Source organism: Sus scrofa, unplaced genomic scaffold, assembly GCF_000003025.6.
Source record: "Sus scrofa isolate TJ Tabasco breed Duroc unplaced genomic scaffold, Sscrofa11.1 Contig2407, whole genome shotgun sequence".
Classification (NCBI taxonomy): domain Eukaryota; kingdom Metazoa; phylum Chordata; class Mammalia; order Artiodactyla; family Suidae; genus Sus; species Sus scrofa.
Window position 1 is genome coordinate 21,115 of NW_018085084.1, and position 21,332 is coordinate 42,446.

General features: G+C 40.4%; 1 protein-coding gene across 1 annotated transcript in view; it reads left to right on the forward strand.

Moving 5' to 3' along the window:
- Positions 1–21,332, forward strand: part of LOC110258568 (multidrug resistance-associated protein 4-like) — a 54,959-nt gene that overhangs the window by 18,319 nt on the left and 15,308 nt on the right. Inside the window, exons 2-4 of the mRNA XM_021081816.1 lie at positions 2,212–2,301; positions 17,977–18,149; positions 18,576–18,681. Coding sequence (XP_020937475.1) covers positions 2,212–2,301; positions 17,977–18,149; positions 18,576–18,681 — 369 coding nt within the window. The remainder of the gene's footprint in view (positions 1–2,211; positions 2,302–17,976; positions 18,150–18,575; positions 18,682–21,332) is intronic.

The following is a 21,332-nucleotide window of genomic DNA, read 5'->3' on the forward strand; positions in this document are numbered from 1 at the left end:
TCAAATTGGAGCTGTAGCCGCCTGCCTACGCCAGAACCACAGCAACGTAGGATCCAAGCCGCATCTGCAACCAACACCACAGCTCACGGCAATGTCGGATTGTTAACCCACTGAGCAAGGCCAAGGATGGAACCTGCAACCTCATGGTTCCTAGTTGGATTCGTTAACCACTGTGCCACAACAGGAACTCCATATATACCACATCTTCTTTATCCATTCTCTGTCACTTGACATGGAGGTTGCTTGCCAGTCTTAGCTGTTATAAGTAGTGTTGCAGGGAACACTGGGGTGCATGTATGTTTTCGAATTATAATTTTTTCTGGATAGATGCCCATAAGTGGGATGGCAAGATCATATGGTAGTTCTATATTTAATTTTTTGAGATACCTCCATACTGTTTTCCATAGTGGTTGCACCAATTTACATCCCCACCAACAGTGTAGGAGGATTCCCTTTTCTCTACACCCTCTCCAACATTTATTATTTGTAGACTTTTTGGCGATGGGCATTCTGGATGGTATAAGATGGTACCTCATAGTAGTTTTGATTTGCATTTCTTTAATAATTAGAGACGTTGAGCATCTTTTCATGGGTTTTTTGGCTATCCGTATGTGTTCTTTGGAGAAATGTCAAGTTAGTTCTTCTGCCCATTTTTTTTTCTTTTATGCTGTTTGTTTTTTTGCTATTGAACTGCAGGAGGTGGTTGTATATTTTGGAGATTGATCCCTGTCAGTTGCTTCTTAGGCAACTATTTTCTCCCATTCTGTAGGTTGTCTTTTTGGTCTGTTTATGGTTTCCTTTGCTGTGCAAAAGCTTTTAATTAGGTCCCATTTGTTTATTTTTGTTTTTATTTTCTTTAGGAGGTATATCTGAGAAGATATTGCTGCAGTTTACATCAGAGAGTGACCTATGTTTTCCTCTAAGAGTTATCCAGTATCTGGTCTTACATTTCGGAAAGTCTTTTTAATTTTGGATTTTGCTTAGAGTTGTGTCTTTTTTTGGTGGCACAGCGTGTGTCTTCTGCACCCATTTCTCTCTCACCAGACTTCAAAGTAAGACAATAGGAAAAGAAGGTACGGGAGGCTCTCCGAGTGTCCTCCTTCTTCTTGGCTACGGAAGGAAATGTCTTCATCTTTGTTCTCGGGCTTTTGTGAGTGAGGAGGAACAAACAGTCCAGCCCAAGTCCAGGCGGGAGGATTTAAGGCTGGCGATTCCTTGCAACAGTTCCTGGGCCCTTGTGGAACAGTCAGGTCTCCTTTGTTTCCACATCCATGCATCCCATTCTCCTGCCCCTTCACTGAAAAGAGCCAGTTGGGCTCTTCTCTGCTGCCTGTGTTCTTGTGGTTTAGGTTACTAGAGCTTTCCAGAAGAAAACGTAAATGGCCTATGTGAGTTTATGTGCAAGTTCCTGTCTTGAAACCCAGAAGGAAGCTTGTGTTTCCAGAATGATTTACTTGTGTCTCTTTCAGAAGCAGATGAATAGGAACAATAGGTTTTTTTTGTGGTGCTCGTCACAGTGGGTTTCAGGTCACCCTGGCCCTGCAGTTAATAGTGAGGTTTTGTGAGGCTCATTCTCCTGATGCACCGCAATGTGTCCACTCCACAGGTGAGACTTCAGTTTGCCATTCAAAGGAGTCCGGCTTTTAGCACCACGCCAAAGGCTGTTCCTTTCTCTTCTTCAGTTTTTTTCTTAAGATCACACATTTCAGGAGTTCCCGTCGTGGCACAGTGGTTAACGAATCCGACTAGGAACCATGAGGTTGCGGGTTCCATCCCTGGCCTTGCTCAGTGGGTTAACAATCCGGCGTTGCCGTGAGCTGTGGTGTAGGTTGCAGACGTGGCTTGGATCCTGTGTTGCTGTGGCTGTGGTGTAGGCCGGCGGCTACAGCTCCGATTTGACCCCTAGCCTGGGAACCTCCATTGGCACAGGAGCGGCCCAAGAAATAGCAAAAAAGACCAGGGGAAAAAAAAAAAAGATCACACATTTCAGCACTTTATTTTTTTAGTGTTCAGTTGTCTGCAAGATATTTTAGAGCATACTTTGTACAGTGGAAAAATAATCGAGAGATACTGTTTTGTAAATAAACATTTGCAACCTTATTTTTAATGATTATGGTAAATTTTGGTTTTCTATGTTTTAATTCTGTTCTATAATCAGTCTAGCATGATAAAAAGTTAATTTAATAACATTCACAATTTTGGGGTATTTAGGAACCTGTTTTATTCACTGGAACAATGAGGAAAAATCTGGATCCCTTTCGTGATCATACAGATGAGGAACTGTGGAATGCCTTAGACGAGGTAATTTATTAAATGTAATTAACTTGTTAGTATAAGTGTGTGTACATTGGTAGCATTGCAGGTAATTAAGGGGAGCTTATGAGTTTAACTGACTTTGTTTACCTCCCAGGAGACCATTGATGACAAGGGTACATCTATAAATGAAAATATGTGTATTGATGGTGATGAAAACTAAGATGATGCCTTATGTTTTCATTTAGCTTTACTCCTAGAACCCAATGTAACCAGAGACATTATCTTGTCCTTAGCAAAGCACCAAACTAGAAGATATAATTATGGGTTCAAATTCTACCAAGTGACCCAATAAATTAATTACCTTAAATACCCTGCAATATTCACTTTATTCCTCAGGTCTTAGGGAGCATCTACTAAGTGGAGACAATAGTAGTTTTTTCACTATTACCTCAAAGATAAATGAGATCATACCAATAAAAAGCTGTTAAGTTTTGTAAGTGTTTCTAAAGGTAAGTTATGTAGTTGGGAGGTGATGTTAACTGTTTTTTGACAATCATGTCATTTTGATGCTGCAGCATGAATGCGGATAACAGAACCTGGGTCTTTTGCTCAGTTTTTATATGCAAAGGTTTATTTCTAGATAATTTTCTGTTTAATTGTGTGTGTTTCCCTTTACATGAATTTTTGAATTTCCTTACCTTTGCATGAAAAGGATTTTGACTTCTTAAAAAAATTTTTAGTTATATATATATCCATTCTTTTTCTCATATAGGTTATTTCAGAATATTGAGTAGACCTTTCTGTGGTTTATATATTTTGATACAGATTATTTTGTGTATTCACCCAAGTTTTGTAAATTGATTCTATGATGGCTGAAGCTCTGTCTAGACTTGTGAACTGTAGACTGGGTTGTGTTTTCCCAGAGGACCTAGCTCAGTTTTTTGCTTTTAAAAAGAAGCACTTAATAAAAAGGTTCTAGGAGTTCCCGTTGTGGCTCAACTGAAATGAATCTGACTAGCATCCATGAGGACATGTGTTTATTCCCCGGCCTCACTCAGTGTGTTAATGATCTGGCTTTGTCGTGAGCTGTGGTATAGATCACAGACGTGTCTTGGATCCTGCACTACTGTGGCTGTGGTGTAGGCTGGCAGCTACAACTCGTATTTGAACCCATCCTGGGAACCTACATATGCCACAGGTGCAGCCCTAAAAAGACTAATAGTAATAATAATAATAGTAGTGGTAGTAGTAGTAATAGTAGTACTAATAATAAATTAAAAAATAAGAAGTTACTAAATATTTAGCGATCTCATTATTTCAGAGAAATGTGGCTTGCTTCTTCTTCTTTTTTTTTTTTTTTTTGCTTTTTAGGGCCACACCCATGGCATATGGAGATTGGCAGGCTAGGGGTCTAATTAGAGCTGTAGCCACCGGGATACACCTCTGCTCATGGCAATGCCAGATCCTTAACCCACTGAGCAAGGCCAGGGATCAAACCTGCAACGTCATGGTTCCTAGTTGGATTCATTTCCACTGCGCCACAATGGGAACTCCCAAGTGTGGCTTATTTCTTAAAACATGTTTTTAAAATACAAATCCATGTGACTGTTCACATTCTTATTTTGATCTGGTGCATTTGGCATTTAGTGTCACCCTTCTAGGGATAGTTCTGAAGTCTGTGGATGGATTTGGAGGCCTGACAATTTCCTGCCAGTGATTCTGGTTCCTTAGGGAATGTCAGCACTCATTCTTTACACACTCACTCTGCATTCAAGCAACTGGTGGGCTTTTATTCTCCTAAATCAAGCCGATTACTCCACCTTCTCTGACTTGAAAAGCATTGCACCTCTCATATTTCATTTAAGTTTATTAATCTTTCTACATTTAAATTCTGGAAGAGAAAGGTAGGGAGAGAAGTTAACCATCACATATAAAGAAAAATAGGATGATCCACTGATTTGAAATCACAAGGTAGATTTAATGGTGAAATTGTGATATCTTAAAAAACTCTAGAGACATGATTAAGATGGTTGAAAAGAAGGACTGGAGCTCAACTTTGCTCCTAAAAACAACAAAATTAGAACCAAATGCTGAACAGCCTTCAACCAACTGGACTGGAAATTTTCAAAAAGATATCCTGCTTCAGAAGACAAAGAGGAGGCCACATCAAGTGGTTGAAGGGGTGATTATGTGATATAAGCACCCCTAAACCTCCCGGGTGGGAAGTCCACAGTTTGGAAAGTATCTGTATCACAGAGACTCACCTACAGGAGTGAGAGTTCTGAGCCCCACATCAAGTGCCCATGCCTGGGGATCTGGCATTGGGAGAAAGAGCCCCTGAAACATCTGGCATTGAAGACCACTAGGGCTTATGCACAAGAGCTCCACATGACTGGGGCAAACAGAGACCACATTCTTGAAAGGCACACACAGGCTTTCATGTGCCCTGGGTCCCAGGGCAAATCAGAGGCTCAAAGGAATCTGGGCCAGACCTGACTGCAGCCTTGGAAAATTCCCTGGGAAAACAGGGGTGAATGTGGCTTGTTGTGGGGGAAGGACATTGGAAACAAAGCTCCTGGGAATATTGATCAGCATGCCTTTCTCTGGAGGTGGCCATTTTGGGAAAATCTGGCCCCACCCATCGGGCACTGAGGTGCCCCAGGCCAAACAACAGTCCAGGCTGGATCACAGCCCTGCCCATCAATAAATAGGCTGCCTAAAGACCCCCAGGCATACAGTTGCCTCTAATCTCATCCAGAGACAAAGCCCCACCCACCAGAGGGATAGGAATCACCTCCACCTACCAATGGGCAGGCACCAGTCCCTCCCATCAGGAAGCCTGCAGCAAGCCCCCATACCAATTTCAGCCACAAGGGGGCATACACCAGAAGTAAGAGAGGCTACAATTTTATTTTCTGTTAAAACGTCACCACACCCAAAGCCTGTAAAAATGAAAAGACAGAGAACTATAACTGAGATAAGAGAGAAAGAAAAATCCTAGAAAAACAGCTAAGTGATCTGGAGATTCTCAGCCTCCAAGAAAAAGACTTTAGACTGATGATGCTGAAGATGATGCAAGACATTCAAAATAAACCAGAGGCAAAGATAGATAATTTAGAGCAAACATTGAGCAATGAAATACAAGATTTAAAACTTAAGCAAGAAGAGATGCAAAATACAATAACTGAAATGAAAAATTCACTAGAAGCAACCAACAGCAGAATACAGGAGGCAGAAGAATGAATAAGCAAGGTGGAGGACAGACCAGTGGAAATCACTGATGTGGAATAGAAAGGAGAAAAACAATTGAAAAGAAATGAGAGTCTCAGAGAACTCTGGGACAACATTAAATGCATCAACATCCATATGATGGGGTGCCAGAAGAAGAGTGAGAGAAAGGAACAGAAAAAATATTTGAAGAGATAATAAATTAAAACTTTCCTAACATGGGAAGGGAACCACTCAGTCAAATCTAAGAGGTGCAACGAATACCGTATAAAATAAACCCAAGGAGGAATACACCGAGACACATATTAATCAAACTGACCAAAATTAAAGACAAAGAGAAAATCTTGAAAGCAGCTAGGGAAAAGAAACAAGTAACATACAAGGGAACTCAGATAAGGTTATTGGCAGATTTTTCAGCAGAAACTCTGCAGGCCAGAAGAGAGTGGCATGATATACTTAAGGTGATGAAAGGGAAAAACCTACAACCAAGATTACTTTACCCAACAAGGCTCTCATTTGGATTTGAAGGAGAAATCAAAAGCTTCACAGATAAGCAAAAGCTAAGAGAATTCAGCACCACTAAACCAGCTTTACAACAAATACTAAAGGAACTTCTCTAGGCAGAAAAGAAAAGGCTGTGACCAGAAACAAAAATGCCACAAATGACAAGGCTTTCCAGTAAAGGCATATATACAGTAAAGATAGGAAATTATCCATTGACAATTATACTACCAATATCAGAAATTGTCAGAAGAGGAGCCTACAAATGCAGGACACTGGGGATGCACTTGTAATTAAGAGACCAACAACTTAAAACAATTGCCTATTTATATTGAGTCCTATACCAAAACTTCAGGGCAGCTGCAAACCAAAAATCTGCAATTGATACACAAACAAATAAGAAAAATCAATTCAAATACAATGCTAAAGATAGTCATCAAACCAGAAGAGGAGAGAACAAGAGAAGAAGGGAAGAAAAAGAGCAACAAAAACAAATCCAAAGCAATTCATAAAATGGCAATAAGAACATACATACCAATAATTACCTTAAATGTAAATGGACTAAATGCCCCAAGCATAAGACATGGACTGGCTGAATGGACACAAAAACAAGACCCATATGTATGCTGTCTTCAAGAGACCCATTTCACTTCTAGGGACACATACAAATTGAAAGTGAGAGGATGGAGTTCCCGTCGTGGCGCAGTGGTTAACGAATCTGACTAGGAACCATGAGGTTGAGGGTTTGGTCCCTGCCCTTGCTCAGTGGGTTAATGATCCGGCATTGCCGTGAGCTGTAGTGTAGGTTGCAGACGTGGCTTGGATCCCGCATTGCTGTGGCTCTGGCGTAGGCCAGTGGCTGCAGCTCCAATTCGACCCCTATCCTGGGAACCTCCATATGCTGCAAAAGCGGCCCAAAGAAATAGCAAAAAAAAAAAAAAAAAAAAAAAAAAAAAGACAAAAAAAGAAAGTGAGAGGATGGCTGAAAATATTTCATGCAAACAGGAATCAAAAGAAAGCTGAGTAGCAATACTCATATCAGACAAAATAGACCTTAAAATGAAGAATATTTTGGAGACAAGGAAGGACATTACCTAATGATCAAAGGATCAATCCAAGAAGCAGATATAACAGTTGTAAATATATATGCACCCTACATAGGATCACCTCACTAGATAAAGCAACTGCTAACAACCTTAAAAGGAGAAATCGACAGTAACACAATCATACTGGGGGACTTTAACACCCCACTTACAGCAATGGACAGATCATCTAGACAGAAAACCATCATGGAAACAGAGGCCCTAAATGAAGCATTAGACCATTTGGACTTAGTAGATATTTATAAGACATTCCATCCAAAAGCAGGAGAATACACATTTTTCTCAAGTGCATACAGAACATTCTGTAGGATTGATCACATTCTGTGCCAAAAATCAAGCCTTGGTAACTTTAAGAAAACTGAAATCCTATCAAGCATCTTTTTCTACCACAATGCTATATGACTGGAAATCAACAACAAAAAAAAGTGCAAAAAACACAGGCACATGCAGACTAAACAACCAATGGATCAGTGAAGATATCAGAGAGGAAATTAAAAAATACCTAGAAGCAAATGAGAACAAAGATACAACACTCTCAAACCTATGGGAAGCAGAAAAAGCAGTTATAAGAGGGAAGTTTATGGCAATACAAGCCAACCTCAGGAAACAAGAAAAAGCTCAAATAAACAACCTAAAATTGGAGTTCCCATTGTGGCACAGTGGTTAACGAACTTGACTAGGAACCATGAGGTTGCAGGTTTGATCCCTGGCCTTGCTCAGTGGGTTAAGGATCCAGCGTTGCCATGAGCTGTGGTGTAGGTTGCAGACTGGCTTGGATCCTGAGTTGCTGTGGCTCTGGCGTAGGCTGGCGGCTACAGCTCTGATTAGACACCTAGCCTGGGAACCTCCATGTGCCACAGGAGCAGCCCTAGAAAAGGCAAAAAGACCAAAAAACCCCAAAAACAAAAAACAAAAAACCTAACATTACATCTAAAGCAGCTAGAGACAGAACAGACAAGACTAAAAGTTAGCAGAAGAAACCATAAAGATCAGAGCAGAAATTAATGAATTAGAAATGAAGAAAAGCATAGAAAAGATCAATGAAACTAAAAGTTCTTAGAAAAGATCAACAAAATTGATAAACCTTTAGCCAGACTTATCATGAAAAAAAGAGGACTCAAATCAATAAAATTAGAAATGAAAAGGGAACAAAAAGTCCTAAAGTCAGCAGAAGGAAGGAAATTATAAAGATCAAAGAAGAAATCAATAAAATAGAGACTCAAAAAGCAATGGAGAAAATTAATAAAACCAAGAGCTGGTTCTTTGAAAAGGTGAACAAAATTGACAAACCCCTGGCCAGACTCACTAAAAAGAGGAGAGAAAGAACCCAAATCACCAAAATTATAAATGAAAAAGGAGAAATCACAACGGATACAGCAGAAATACAAAAAACCATAAGAGAATACTATGAACAACTATACGGCAACAAGTTTGACAATCTGGAAGAAATGGACAATTTTCTAGAATCTTACAGCCTGCCAAAACTGAATCAAGCAGAAACAGACCAACTGAACAGACCGATCACTAGAAATGAAATTGAAGAGGTCATAAAATCACTCCCTACAAATAAAAGTCCAGGACCAGATGGCTTCACAGGTGAATTCTATCAAACATATAAAGAGGAATTGGTGCCCATCCTCCTTAAACTCTTTCAAAAGGTTGAAGAAGAAGGAATACTCCCAAAGACATTCTATGAGGCCACCATCACCCTCATTCCAAAACCAGGCAGAGATACCACCAAAAAAGAAAACTATCGCCCAATATCATTGATGAATATAGATGCAAAAATTCTCAACAAAATCTTAGCCAACCGAATCCAACAACATACCAAAAAAATTATACACCATGACCAGGTAGGGTTCATCCCAGGTTCACAAGGATGGTTCAACATACGCAAATCAATCAGCATCATACACCACATTAACAAAAAAAAAGTCAAAAATCATATGATCATCTCAATAGACACAGAAAAAGTATTTGACAAAGTCCAACATCTATTCATGATCAAGACCCTTGCCAAAGTGGGTATAGAGGGAACATTCCTGAATATAATCAAAGCCATTTATGAGAAACCTACAGCAAATATAATACTCAATGGGGAAAAACTGAAAGCCTTCTCACTCAAATCTGGAACAAGACAGGGATGCCCACTCTCACCACTGCTCTTCAACATAGTTTTGGAAGTCCTGGCCACAGCAATTAGACAAACCAAAGAAATAAAAGGCATCCATATAGGAAGAGAAGAGATAAAACTGTTACTGTATGCAGATGACATGATACTATACATAGAAAACCCTAAGGACTCAACCCCAAAACTACTTGAACTGATTAATAAATTCAGCAAAGTAGCAGGCTATAAGATTAACATTCAGAAGTCAGTTGCATTTCTGTATACCAGCAATGAAACATTAGAAAAGGAATACAAAAATACGATACCTTTTAAAATTGCACCTCACAAAATCAAATACCTCGGAATACACCTGACCAAGGAGGTAAAGGACCTATATGCCGAGAACTATGAAACTTTAATCAAAGAAATCAAAGAAGATGTAAAGAAATGGAAAGATATTCCATGTTCCTGGATTGGGAAAATCAATATTGTGAAAATGGCCATACTACCCAAAGCAATCTACATATTCAATGCAATCCCTATCAAATTACCCATGACATTTTTCATAGAACTAGAACAAACAATCCAAACATTTATATGGAACACAAAAGACCCAGAATCGCCAAAGCAATCCTGAGAAGCAAAAACCAAGCAGGAGGCATAAGTCTCCCAGACTTCAAGAAATACTACAAAGCCACAGTCATCAAAACTGTGTGGTACTGGTATCAAAACAGACAGACAGACCCATGGAACAGAATAGAGAACCCGGAAATAAGCCCTGACACCTATGGTCAATTAATCTTTGACAAGGGAGGCAAGAACATAAAATGGGAAAAAGAAAGTCTATTCAGCAAGCATTGCTGGGAAACCTGGACAGCTGCATGCAAAGCAATGAAACTAGAACACACCCTCACACCATGCACAAAAATAAACTCAAAATGGCTGAAAGACCTAAATATACGACAGGACACCATCAAACTCCTAGAAGAAAACATAGGCAGAACACTCTCTGACATCAACATCTTGAATATTTTCTCAGGTCAGTCTCCCAAAGCAATAGAAATTAGAGCAAAAATAAACCCATGGGACCTCATCAAACTGAAAAGCTTTTGCACAGCAAAGGAAACCAAAAAGAAAACAAAAAGACAACTTACAGAATGGGAGAAAACAGTTTCAAATGATGCAACTGACAAGGGCTTAATCTCTAGAATATATAAACAACTTATACAACCCAACAGCAAAAAAGCCAATCAATCAATGGAAAAATGGGCAAAAGACCTGAATAGACATTTCTCCAAAGAAGATATACAGATGGCCAACAAACACATGAAAAAATGCTCAACATCGCTGACTATAAGAGAAATGCAAATCAAAACTACCATGAGATATCACCTCACACCAGTCAGAATGGCCATCATTAATAAATCCACAAATAACAAGTGCTGGATGGGGTGTGGAGAAAAGGGAACTCTCCTGCACTGTTGGTGGGAATGTAAACTGGTACAGCCACTATGGAGAACAGTCTGGAGATACCTTAGAAATCTATCCATAGAACTTCCATATGACCCCGCAATCCCACTCTTGGGCATCTATCCGGACAAAACTCTACTTAAAAGAGGCACATGCACCCGCATGTTCATTGCAGCACTATTCACAATAGCCAGGACATGGAAACAACCCAAATGTCCATCGACAGCTGATTGGATTTGGAAGATGTGGTATATATACACAATGGAATACTATTCAGCCATAAAAAGTAATGACATCATGCCATTTGCAGCAACATGGATGGAACTAGAGAATCTCATACTGAGTGAAATGAGCCAGAGAGACAAAGACAAATACCATATGATATCACTTATAACTGGAATCTAATATTCAGCACAAATGAACATCTCCTCAGAAAAGAAAATCATGGACTTGGAGAAGAGACTTGTGGCTGCCTGATGGGAGGGGGAGGGAGTGGGAGGGATCAGGAGCTTGGGCTTATCAGACACAACTTAGAATAGATTTACAAGGAGATCCTGCTGAATAGCATTGAGAACTTTGTCTAGATACTCATGTTGCAACAGAAGAAAGGGTGGGGGAAAAATGTAATTGTAATGTATACATGTAAGGATAACCTGACCCCCTTGCTGTACAGTGGGAAAAAAAAAAGAAATGAAAAGGGAGAGGTAACCATGGACATCACAGAAATACAAAGGATCATAAGAGACTACTACATGCCACTATATGCCAATAAAATGGGAAACCTAGAAGAAATGGACAAATTCTTAGAAAAGTATCATCGTCCATGACTAAACCAAGATGAAATAGAAAAGATGAACAGACCAATCACAAGTACTGAAATTGAGATTTAAAAACTTCCAACAAACCAAAGTCCAGATGGCTTCACAAGCGAGTTCAATGTAACATTTAGAGAAGAGCTAACACCTATCCTTTTGAAACTATTGCAAAAACTCACAGAGGCAGGAACACTCCCAAACTCATTCTGTGAGGCCACCATTACCCTGATACCAAAACCACACAAAGATACCATAAAAAAAGAAAATTACAGGCCAATTTCACTGATGAACATAGATGCAAAAATCCTCAACAAAATACTAGAAAACCTAATTCAACAATACATAGAAAGGATTGCACAAAATGATCAAGTGGGATTTATCCCAGGGATGCAAGGATTCTTCAGTATCTGCAAATAAATCAGTGTTATACACCACATTAACAAACTGAGAATAAAAACCATGTGATCCTGTGGTGTTCCCGTCGTGGCTCAGTGGTTACCAAATCCAACTAGGAACCATGCAGTTGTGGATACTATCCCTGGCCTTCCTCAGTGGGTGAAGGATCCAGCGTTGCTGTGAGCTGTGGTGTAGGTCACAGACATGGCTCAGATCCCAGCATTGCTGTGGCTCTGGCGTAGGCTGGCGGCTATAGCTCTGATTAGACCTCTAGCCTGAGCACCTCCATATGCCTCGGGTGTGGCCCTAGAAAAGGCAAAAAGACACACACACACACATAATATGATCCTCTCAATAGATGCAGAAATCTTTAACAAAATCCAATACCCATTTCTGATAAAAACCTTTTAGAAAGTGGGCATAGAGGGTACCTACCTCAACATAATAAAGGCCATATATGACAAACCCACAGCTAACATCATTCTCAATGGTGAAAAGCTGAAAGAATTCCTACTAAGACCAGGAACAAGACAAGGATGTCCACTCTCGCCACTACTATTCAACATAGTTTTGGAAGTCCTAGCCACTGCAATCAGAGAAGTAAAAGAAATAAAAGGAATCCAAATTGGAAAGGAAGAAGTAAAACTATGACTATTTGCAGATGATATGTTACTAAGAGAATCCTAAAGACTCTACCAAAAAATTAGAGCTCATAATTGAATTTGGCAAAGTCACAGGATATAAAATTAATACACAGAAATGGACTGCATTTCCATATACTAACAACAAAAGATTAGAAAGAGAAATTAGGGAAATAATCCCACTTACCATCCCATCAAAAAGAATAAAATACTTAGGAATAAAGCTACCTAAAAGCAACAAAGGATCTCTACTCTGAAAACTATAAGATGCTTATGAAAGACATCAAAGATGACAAAAACAGATGGAAAGACATACCATGCTCTTGGATTGGAAGAGTCAATATCATCAAAATGACTCTACTACCCAAGGCAATCTACAGATTCAATGCAATCCCTATCAAAGTACCAAGGACATTTTTCACAGAACTTGAACAAAATATTTTAAAGTTTGTTTGGAAGCACAAAAGACCCAGAAGAGCCAAAGCCATCCTGAAAAAGAAAAATGGAGCTGGAGGAATCAGGCACCCTTCCTTCAGATTATACTTCACAGCTGTAGTCATCAAAACTGTATGGTACTGGCACAAAGACAAAAATATAGATCAGTGGAACAGGATAGAAAGCCCAGAATTAAACCCATGCACCTACAGTCAACTAATCTATGACAAAGGAGGCAAGAATATACAAGGGAGAAAAGACAGCACCTTCGGAGACGGGATTAAGATGGTGGAATAGAAGGACTGGAGCTCAACTTCTCTCCTAAAAACAACAAAATTCACAACTAAAGACTGAGCACACTTCACCAAAATGGACGGGAAACCTTAAAAAAGGTACCCTACTCCAGGAAAAAAAGAGGAGGCCACATCAAGAGGTAGGAGGGGCGATTTCACGATATAAACAACCCCATACCTCCTGGGTGGAAAGCTCCACAGACTGGAAACTAACTGGTTCACAGAGACTCACCTACAGGAGTGAGAGTTCTGAGCCACACATCAAACTCTCACATGTGGGGATCTGGCACTGGGAGAAAGAGCCCCAGAGCATCTGGCATTGAAGGCCAGTGGGGCTTGTGCGCAAGAGCTCCACCAGACTAGGGGAAACGGAGACCCCATTCTTAAAAGGCGCACACAGACTTTCACATGCACTGAGTCCCAGGGCAAAGCAACATCTCCATAGGAATCTGGGTCAAACCTGACCGCAGTTCTTGGAGAACATCCTGGGAAAACAGGGGTGAATGTGTCTTGTTGTGAGGGAAGGACATTGAAAGCAAAGCTCTCGGGAATATTCAGCAGCAGTGCCTTTCTCTGGAGGTGGCCATTTTGGGAAAATCTGGCCCCACCCATCAGCCAGCTGCTGAGAAGCCCCAGGGCAAACAACAACCCAGGTGGGATCACAGCCCTGTCCCTCAGTAAATAGGCTACCTAAAGACCCCTCAGGCACACAGCTGCCTCTAATCCCAGCCAGAGACTAAGCCCCACCCACCAGAGGGATTAGAATCGGCTCCTCCTACCAGGGGGCAGGCATCAGCCCCTCCCATCAGGAAGCCTACACCAAGCCTCCATACTGACTTCAGCCACAGGGGGCAGACATCAGAAGTAAGAGAGGCTACAACTCTATTATCTGTAAGAAGGTCACCACACCAAAAACCTATAAAAACGAAAAGACAGAGAACTGTAACTCAGATGAGGGAGAAAGAAAAAACCCCAGAAAAACAGCTAAGCCCTGAGGAGATTCTCAGCCTCCAGGAAAAAAACTTTAGACTGTTGATGCTGAAGATGATGCAAGACATTGGAAATAAACTGGAGGCAAAGATGGATAACTTACAGGAAACACTGACCAAAGAGATACAAGATATAAAACTGAAACAAGAAGAGATGCAAAATACAATAACTGAAATAAAAAATTCACTAGAAGCAGCTAACAGCAGAATACAGGAGGCAGAAGAACGAATAAGCGAGGTGGAGGACAGATTAGTGGAAATTATGGATGCAGAACAGAAAAGAGAAAAAAGATTGAAAACAAATGAAGAGAGTCTCAGAGAACTCTGGGACAACGTGAAACGCACCTACATCCATATTATAGGGGTGCCAGAAGGAGAAGAGAGAGAGAAAGAGACAGAAAAAATATCCCAAGAGATAATAGCCAAAAACTTCCCTAACATGGGGAAGGAACCACTCACTCAAATCTAGGAAGCACAACGAGTACCATACAAAGTAAACCCAAGGAGGAACACCCTGAGACACATACTAATCAAACTGACCAAAATTAAAGACAAAGAGAAAATCTTGAAAGCAGCTAGGGAAAAGAAACAAATAACATACAAGGAACCCGATAAGGCTATCAGCAGATTTTTCAGCAGAAACTCTGCAGGCCAGAAGGGAGTGGCATGATATCCTCAACGTGATGAAAGGAAAAAACCTCCAACCAAGATTACTCTACCCAGCAAGGCTCTCATTCAGATTTGAAGGAGAAATCAAAACCTTCTCAGATAAGCAAAAGCTGAGAGAATTCAGCACCACTAAACCAGCCTTACAACAAATACTAAAGGAACTTCTCTAGGCAGAAAAGAACAAGAGAAGAAGGAAAGGAAAAAGAGCAGCAAAAACAAATCCAAAGTAATTAATAAAATGGCAATAAGAACATACATATCAATAATTACCTTAAATGTGAATGGACTAAACGCCCCAACCAAAAGACATAGACTGGCTGAATGGATACAAAAACAAGACCCATATGTATGCTGTCTTCAAGAGACCCACTTCACTTCTAGGGACACATACAAATTGAAAGTGAGAGGATGGCTGAAAATATTTCATGCAAACGGGGATCAAAAGAAAGCTGGAGTAGCAATACTCATATCAGAAAAGACAGCCCTTCAATAAGTGATGCTGGGAAAACTGGACAGCCACATGTAAAAGAATGAAATTAGAACACTCCCTATCACCATACACAAAAATAAACTCAAAATGGATTAAAGACCTAAATATAAGACCAGATACTATAGAACTCTCAGGGGAAAACATAGGCCAAACATTCTCCAACATAAACCACAGCAATATCTTCTCAGATCCACCTCCTAGAGTAATGACAATAAAAACAAAAATAAACAAATGGGATCTAATTTAAAAGTTTCTGCACAGCAAAGGAAACCTCAAACCAAACAAAAAGACAACCCACAGAATGGGAGAAAATCTTTGCAAATGACAAGGGATTAATCTCCAAAATTTATAAATGCCTCCTACCGCTCAATACCAAAAAAAAAAAAAAAAAAAAACAACCCCATCAAAAAATGGGCGGAAGATCTAAACTAACAGTTCTCCAAAGAAGACAAACAGATTGCCAAAACACATGAAAAGATGTTCAATATCACCTATTATTAGAGAAATACAAATCAAAACCCCTATGAGGTACCTCCTTACACCAGCCAGGATGGCCACCATCAAAAAGTCTACAAATAATAAGTGCTGGAGAAGGTGTGGAGAAAAAGGAACCCTAGTACACTGTTGGTGGGATCGTAAATTGGTGCAACCACGTGGAAAACAGTATGGAGATTCCTAAGAAAACTAAGAATAGAATTTGATCCAGCAATCCCACTCCAGGGCACTATCCAGAAAAAAACCATGACTCAAAAAGGCACACGTAGTCCAATGTTCATTGCAGCACGATATACAATAGCCAAGACATGGAAACAACCTAAATGTCCATCCACAGAAGAGTGGATGAAGAATATGTGGCATATATACACATGGAATGTTACTCAGCCATTAAAAGGAAAGGAAAATAACGGCATTTGCAGCAACATGGATGCACCTAGAAATTACCATGCTCAGTGAAGTCAGCCAGATGAGTGAGACTCCAACATCAAATGCTATCAATTACATGTGGAAAATAAAAAAAGGATACAATGATCTTCCTTGCAGAACAGATACTGAGTCACAGACTTTGAAAAACTTATGGTTTCCCAATGAGACAGGGTGGGGGTGGGGGATGGGCTGGGAGTTTGGGAAGGAAATGCTCTAAAATGGGGTTGTGATGATCACTGTACAACTATAAATGTAATAAAATTCATTGAGTAATTAAGAATAAATAATGTGATGAATAAATAAAATTTAAAAAGAGAGAAGGTACAATATCTTTTACAATCCTATCTTGATAGATAGATCCATTATCTATTTTTTACAAATACACAGAGATTTTTTTCCCCTCATGTGACTCTGAAGGCTGCAGATGCTTTAGAGAATGGTTGTAAAATATTTCATAGGCTCGGAATTTGAGGATGGAAGTGTATGTACACACAGACACACAAACATATAAAAAAACTGAAAATACTGGTAAATCACTTTTCTTTTTTTGGGGGGGGTGCCCCTCCCAGATCATGTGGCATTTCCCAGGCCAGGGCTTAAATCTGAACTATAGCTGCCAGCTTACACCACAGCCACAGCAATGCCAGATCCTAGCCACCTCTGCAACCTACACCACAGCTCAGGCAACGTCTTATCTTTAACCCACTGGGCAGGGCCAGGGATTGAACCCGAATCCTAATGGATACTAGTCGGATTCATTACCTGCTGAGCCACAGCGGGAACTCCTAGTAAATCATTTTTCTGTTTGTCTCCCAGCTTGAGATTTCTCTTCTCAGATTCTTAGGTAGTAAAATTACTCTAGAGTTTTATAATATAGTTTTCCGCGGACAGAGAGGTTATGTTAATTAGGAGACAAATCCTGTTAAAAACTGTCTTGGAGTTCCCGTTGTGGCTCAGCAGGTTACAAACTGGACATTGTCTCTGTGAGGATGGAGGTTCCATCCCTGGCCTCACTCAGTTGGTTAAGGATCTGGCATTGACACAAGCTGCAGCAAAGGTCACAGATGCAGCTCAGCTATGATGTTGCTGTGGCTGTGGTGTAGACCCCCAGCTGTACTTCTGATTCGGCCCCAGCCTAAGAACTTCTATTTCCTGTAGGTGCTATACTAAAAAGGAAAAAAAAAAAAACTACCATAGAAATTGGCCTAAACTTATAATTAACTCATCTGTTGCAGCCAAAATTACATTTAGTATCCTCTGAATTCTAATAATGATGAGGTCGTGGAAGTGGTAGAGGATAATACTGCCTTTTTAAACTGCATTTGAAACTTTATGATAATAAAAATAAACATGGGTTTATTTCACAAAGTGTGTGGTTTCTATGTATGCTTCTGGAATTGACCCTATCACTTTAGTGATGTCTTTTCAAATGAGAAATCACTCCATCATTGTGTTTCTCTAGGATTTCTTTCTGTCCTATATTGACTCTAGCATCTTTCTCAGTGATCGCTCACTGGCAGGAGCTCCCCCCATCACCTGGCTGCACATGTAAGATACGTAGGAAGTCCTGAGGCCCTCAGAGCGTGAATGTCTAAGAGGCTTGTCTACTTCAGTAGCAGTTTGTTGAGGAAAATGTCATTCTTTCTGTATCCACAGGTTCAGCTTAAAGAAGCCATTGAAGGTCTCCCTGGGAAACTGAATACTGAATTAGCAGAATCTGGATCGAACTTGAGTGCTGGACAGAGACAACTGGTGTCCTTTGCCAGGGCTATTCTCAGGAAAAATCAGATATTGATTATTGACAAAGCCACATCCAATGTAGATCCAAGGTAGGAGCTGGGATCCATGAAACCTGGAATCCAAACATTAAATGTAGTAAATGGGAAATATTTTGTGATGCTGAGAAATGTTTCTAATTCTCTCCACCCAAAAGGTAGCTCTTGTTATCATTTATCCTAGAAAACAGAAGAAGACACCAAAATGTGTTATGTATTATTCATGTTGTTATGAAGTATCCTAGGAGAGCTAGATTTCTAAATTTCGCTCCTGAGCATTTCAAGTAATTTCAAGGGAAGACTATTTCCCACTGTTTGATGAAAAATAATAAATTTCTAAGGAAAGTTTTAATAGTTTTTCAGGAACAAGATTGTCTTACAGTATTAATTTTTTAAACACAGTATGAAAATATCATATGATTTTTAAACTCTGTCTGCTTTTCATATCTTTACTGAACTAAATCACCTTCTTTCATTCAGAACCGATGAGGTAATTAAGAAGAAAGTCCGTGAGAAATTTGCCCAGTGCACTGTGTTAACCATCACAAACAGGTTGAGCACCGTTATTGACAGCGAACAGGTGATGGTAAGAGCCTCGTCTGTGGAATTTCAGTTGTTTCCGTTTATGTTCAATTTTTTAACTCATCCTTCCTTGTAAACCTTGATAGAAACCTCCAAATAATTTAATTTTCTCTTAATTTCTCCTCTGATTCCTGACATTAACTCAGGTACTTAACTCTGCTTTCTGAAGGTGCTTTTGAATAATTTCATATTAAAAATTTATTTGCATTGTCATTTTTGAAAGATGGTTAACCATGAAAATATTCAAAATCCATGTTTGGCTTCATATTTCAGATGGTGGGACATAGTCACTGTCACTGTGTCACAGCTGTTTCAGCTTTTTTGGATTTCCTTGATCCAGAAAATTAGCCTCTCATTGAGACTGCCCCGAGGAGGTTGGCTAGGGTTCCAGAATTTCTCAGCTGTTGCTGTCAGAGGGGAGTCCATGAGAAGAAATGGCCTAGTGAGAAAAACAAAGTAGTTCAACAGAAGGGATTTAATATAGGAAATTTGTTACATAGGACTTTGAGGGATAGAAAAATGAAAGGAAACACTGGGATAAGAATTTTAGGAACCAACTCCCATGTCCTAGGACAGACGTCCAGACCTAAGAACCGAGAGGAGAGGCTCTAAAGAGTCGGCGCTCAATCCTCCAAGTCACCGTCCAGCTGCTGGTCATGTCTGTGAGGGAGCCCGAGGAGGCAGGTTCTCCATGTGCTGAGAGAGCTGGGAGCTGGGAGCAGTCATCACTGCTGGGGTGATGCTGCAGGAGGAGCAGAGACCAGGTAGACCATTAGCTCTGAGTCCCACCCTCAGTCTCCCTCTAGTGCCCCCTAGTGGCAGAACCTCCCAAAGGGGAGCAGGTCACAGAGCCTCTGAAATGAGATTTGAGAGACCCAGCCTCTGCATCACAGGTGAGAGGGTAGAAAGAAGGGAGATGGGGAGCTGAGAGCCTGTAGAGAAACACCCAGCAAGTGTCTTACACAGCAGATCTGGACTCTGCACACACAGCAGGCTCCAGGCTTGGTCTGTGGGTGTCTGTCTAGTGTCTTTCTTCCTGTTGTGATTGGCGCTTTGTTCTTTAGTGATTTAACATTTCCTTCCTTAGCTCTATTTCCTTCCTTCCTCCCTTTATTCCTTTACTCTTTCTTTTTTAATCTTCTCTCTTTCTTTGTTCTTTCCCTCTGTTTTTGCTGAGTTTCAATATATGTTAGGGTGTGGCTTTATAAAATGATAAGGAAATCATCCCTGAAAGGAAAAACCTTTGGCTGCATATAATCCCACAGGAATGCAAAGTATTTTAAGGTTAACCCCTAGCCTGTGACAATGAGTTGATTTCAGTGATCTTATTAATGCTAAGTAACCACTGTCAGGAGACACCACAGGATCCAGTGATGCTTGCAGGAGACTCCGATGATGGCTACCATTTTTTAGCAATAAATTATTTTTACGTTAAAGTCTACACATTGTTTTTTTAAGAAACAATGCTAGTGCACACTTGATAGGCTACGGTAGAGTGTAAACATAACTTCTCTGTGCCCTGGGACACCAGAGAATCATGTGACTCACTTTATTACGATGGTCCCTTCATTGTGGTGTTCTGGAACTGAACCTGCAATGTCTCCGAGCGATGCCTGTACCTGTTTCCTTTCCAGAAAGCAGGTGATTGTCTGTTCTGAAAGGTTTAAGGACATAAAGACAAGTCCATCAGCTGCAAAGCTTAATGCTTCAGAGGGCAGGCAGCCAGCCTCTGGGTTGGGAGAGTGGCTGGGGAGTGATGGACACTGATGAAGGGCATAACCATCAGTGCTGTCACCTTAAAGTCCAGTCACTGCAAGTGCTTAAGCTGTAATTATTACATTTTGCTGCACTGGTGACTATTCTGCATGAAGATGGGTGATGTGCTTTTGTTTACTGTAAGTCAGTCAAACAGAAGTCTGGCTGGTAAACAACTGTGACCTGGTAGGTAGCTTTATGTGTTGGCTCTCCAAAGGGATTCATTCAGTTTTGCTTCATGACACACCATGAGTGGGTGAGACTTAGAATTCTGTTCTACAAAGATGTTCTCTCAATTTCAACTTTATTAAACATGGTGTAGTCATAATGACACATAATTTAATCTTCCTTATTTACCCCGTTATCACTAAACAGGAGAACAAGACAAATTAGAAATCCTCTCTTTCCTAAGAGTTACCACTGTACCTACATTGAAGGCTGCTTCTTGTGGTTTTTAGGACCACCTGGTCGCTTGTGGCCTGTTCTCTCTTCAGCCGGTGGCACAGCTTTCCTCCGATCCCTGCACACTCCTGTCTTCATAAGCACCCCCCACACCCCCAGATTCTCCCTGGTAGTGTGAGCACAGGAAGCAGGTAAAAATCTGCTGTTGCTCCAACTCTGGTGTTGCCTGTGTTCAGCATTTTCACCACCAGCAGTTCGAGGATTCTTTGGAAACGAAGGACCCGAACCAGGGCCAGGAAGCTCTTCTGTCCACAGGCAGTCTTGTGGTTTTATGTCCTTTTCCTTCTTCCTCAATGCAAGCCTCTTCTTGGAAGTTTTTCCCAGTGAAATGAAAACCAGAAACTGTTGTAACATAACCACCTGAAAAGCACAACAATGGCCCACACCTAACTAGAGTGTTACTGAAATTCTATATTTCACCTTCATGGAATGTTTCTT